The sequence below is a fragment of the Abramis brama genome, assembly GCF_963993115.1.
Source record: "Abramis brama genome assembly, chromosome: 10".
In the NCBI taxonomy this organism is placed as follows: domain Eukaryota; kingdom Metazoa; phylum Chordata; class Actinopteri; order Cypriniformes; family Leuciscidae; genus Abramis; species Abramis brama.
The window spans coordinates 35269338-35270596 of record NC_139972.1 but is presented as its reverse complement, the minus strand read 5'-3'; the positions used below and the strand labels follow the sequence as shown (position 1 = coordinate 35270596).

The 1259-nt window shown below is 33.3% G+C and overlaps 1 protein-coding gene across 1 annotated transcript; it reads left to right on the top strand.

Annotated features, from left to right (window-relative positions):
- Nucleotides 1–329: 329 nt before the first annotated feature.
- LOC311091049 (olfactory receptor 52D1-like) lies at nucleotides 330–1259 on the top strand (the record flags this gene model as incomplete). The annotated part of the gene is made up of 1 exon (XM_084126780.1): nucleotides 330–1259. The coding sequence occupies one exon, from the start codon at nucleotides 330–332 to the stop codon at nucleotides 1257–1259; it is 930 nt and encodes a 309-aa protein (XP_083982906.1).

The following is a 1259-nucleotide window of genomic DNA, read 5'->3' as shown; positions in this document are numbered from 1 at the left end:
CAAACCAAATCAAACCTTTACAAAACACTACTGAAAACATGCTACCTGATAACATGGTAAGAGTTCAACTGCCTTTGTAACTGAAAAACAACAGCAACTACAAAGATGTATGCTACTGTTAAATATTTAGATATTTCATGTCCAAAAATACAATACAGCTAAACAAATGTCTTTTAAAAAATAATTAAATGCTCTGATAACTGTGTAAATTAAATGCTCTTTCATCTGCATGTCATTAAGAACATGATGGTGAAATCTAATGCATTTTTTTTTTCTTTTCAAAAATGTAATAATAATAACAACTGCATAATAATTGCATATCATTCCAGATGCAGCCACCACTGGAGAATGAATCCATTGTCTTTGTATTTACACTCTCTGGACTTAATGAAACAATGGAAAATAGATTTGTGTTTTTTTCCCTCACTGCACTGTTTTATCCCCTAATGGTGTTTTGTAATGTAACTATCATTTTTACTATAATTTCGCATAAGAAACTTCATGAGCCGATGTATGTGTTTATATGTAATTTGAGTATAAATGCACTTTATGGCACTGCTGGATTCTACCCTAAATTCTTTTATGATTTATTAGCTGAAGATCACATGATTTCTTATGCTGGCTGTCTTATTCAGATTTTTGTCATTTATTCATTTGCCTTGTGTGAGGTTTCAACATTAACAGTGATGGCATATGACAGATATGTGGCAATATGTAGACCACTTGAGTATCATTCAATAATGACCAATCAGAGGGTTCTTGAATGGATCCTTTTTTGCTGGCTGGCCCCATTTTTTTGCATGTCTGTTTTAATTGTATTACTATCTAGACTCACTTTATGTGGCTTTACTATTGAAAAGTTATATTGTGAGATTTGGGCAGTTGCAAAACTTTCTTGTTTTTCTACAACAGTAAATAATGTGTTTGGGTTCACTGTTATTCTTCTATACTGTGGACATGGTGTATTGATATATTGCTCCTATTTTCAGTTGATTAGAAAGTGCATAAAGTCAATAGAAGTCAGACACAAATTCATGCAAACATGTGTGCCACATCTGCTTTCATTGATCAATGTGACTGTTGCTTTGCTGTTTGATGTAATGTACAGTCGTTATGGCTCAAAGAATGTGCCTCAAGGTGTGCGTAATTTCATGGCCCTGGAATTCCTACTTATTCCACCCATTTTAAACCCCCTTATTTATGGACTAAATCTGACAACAGTACGCCAGCAAGTTATGAGACTGTTTTTCAAGAAATAA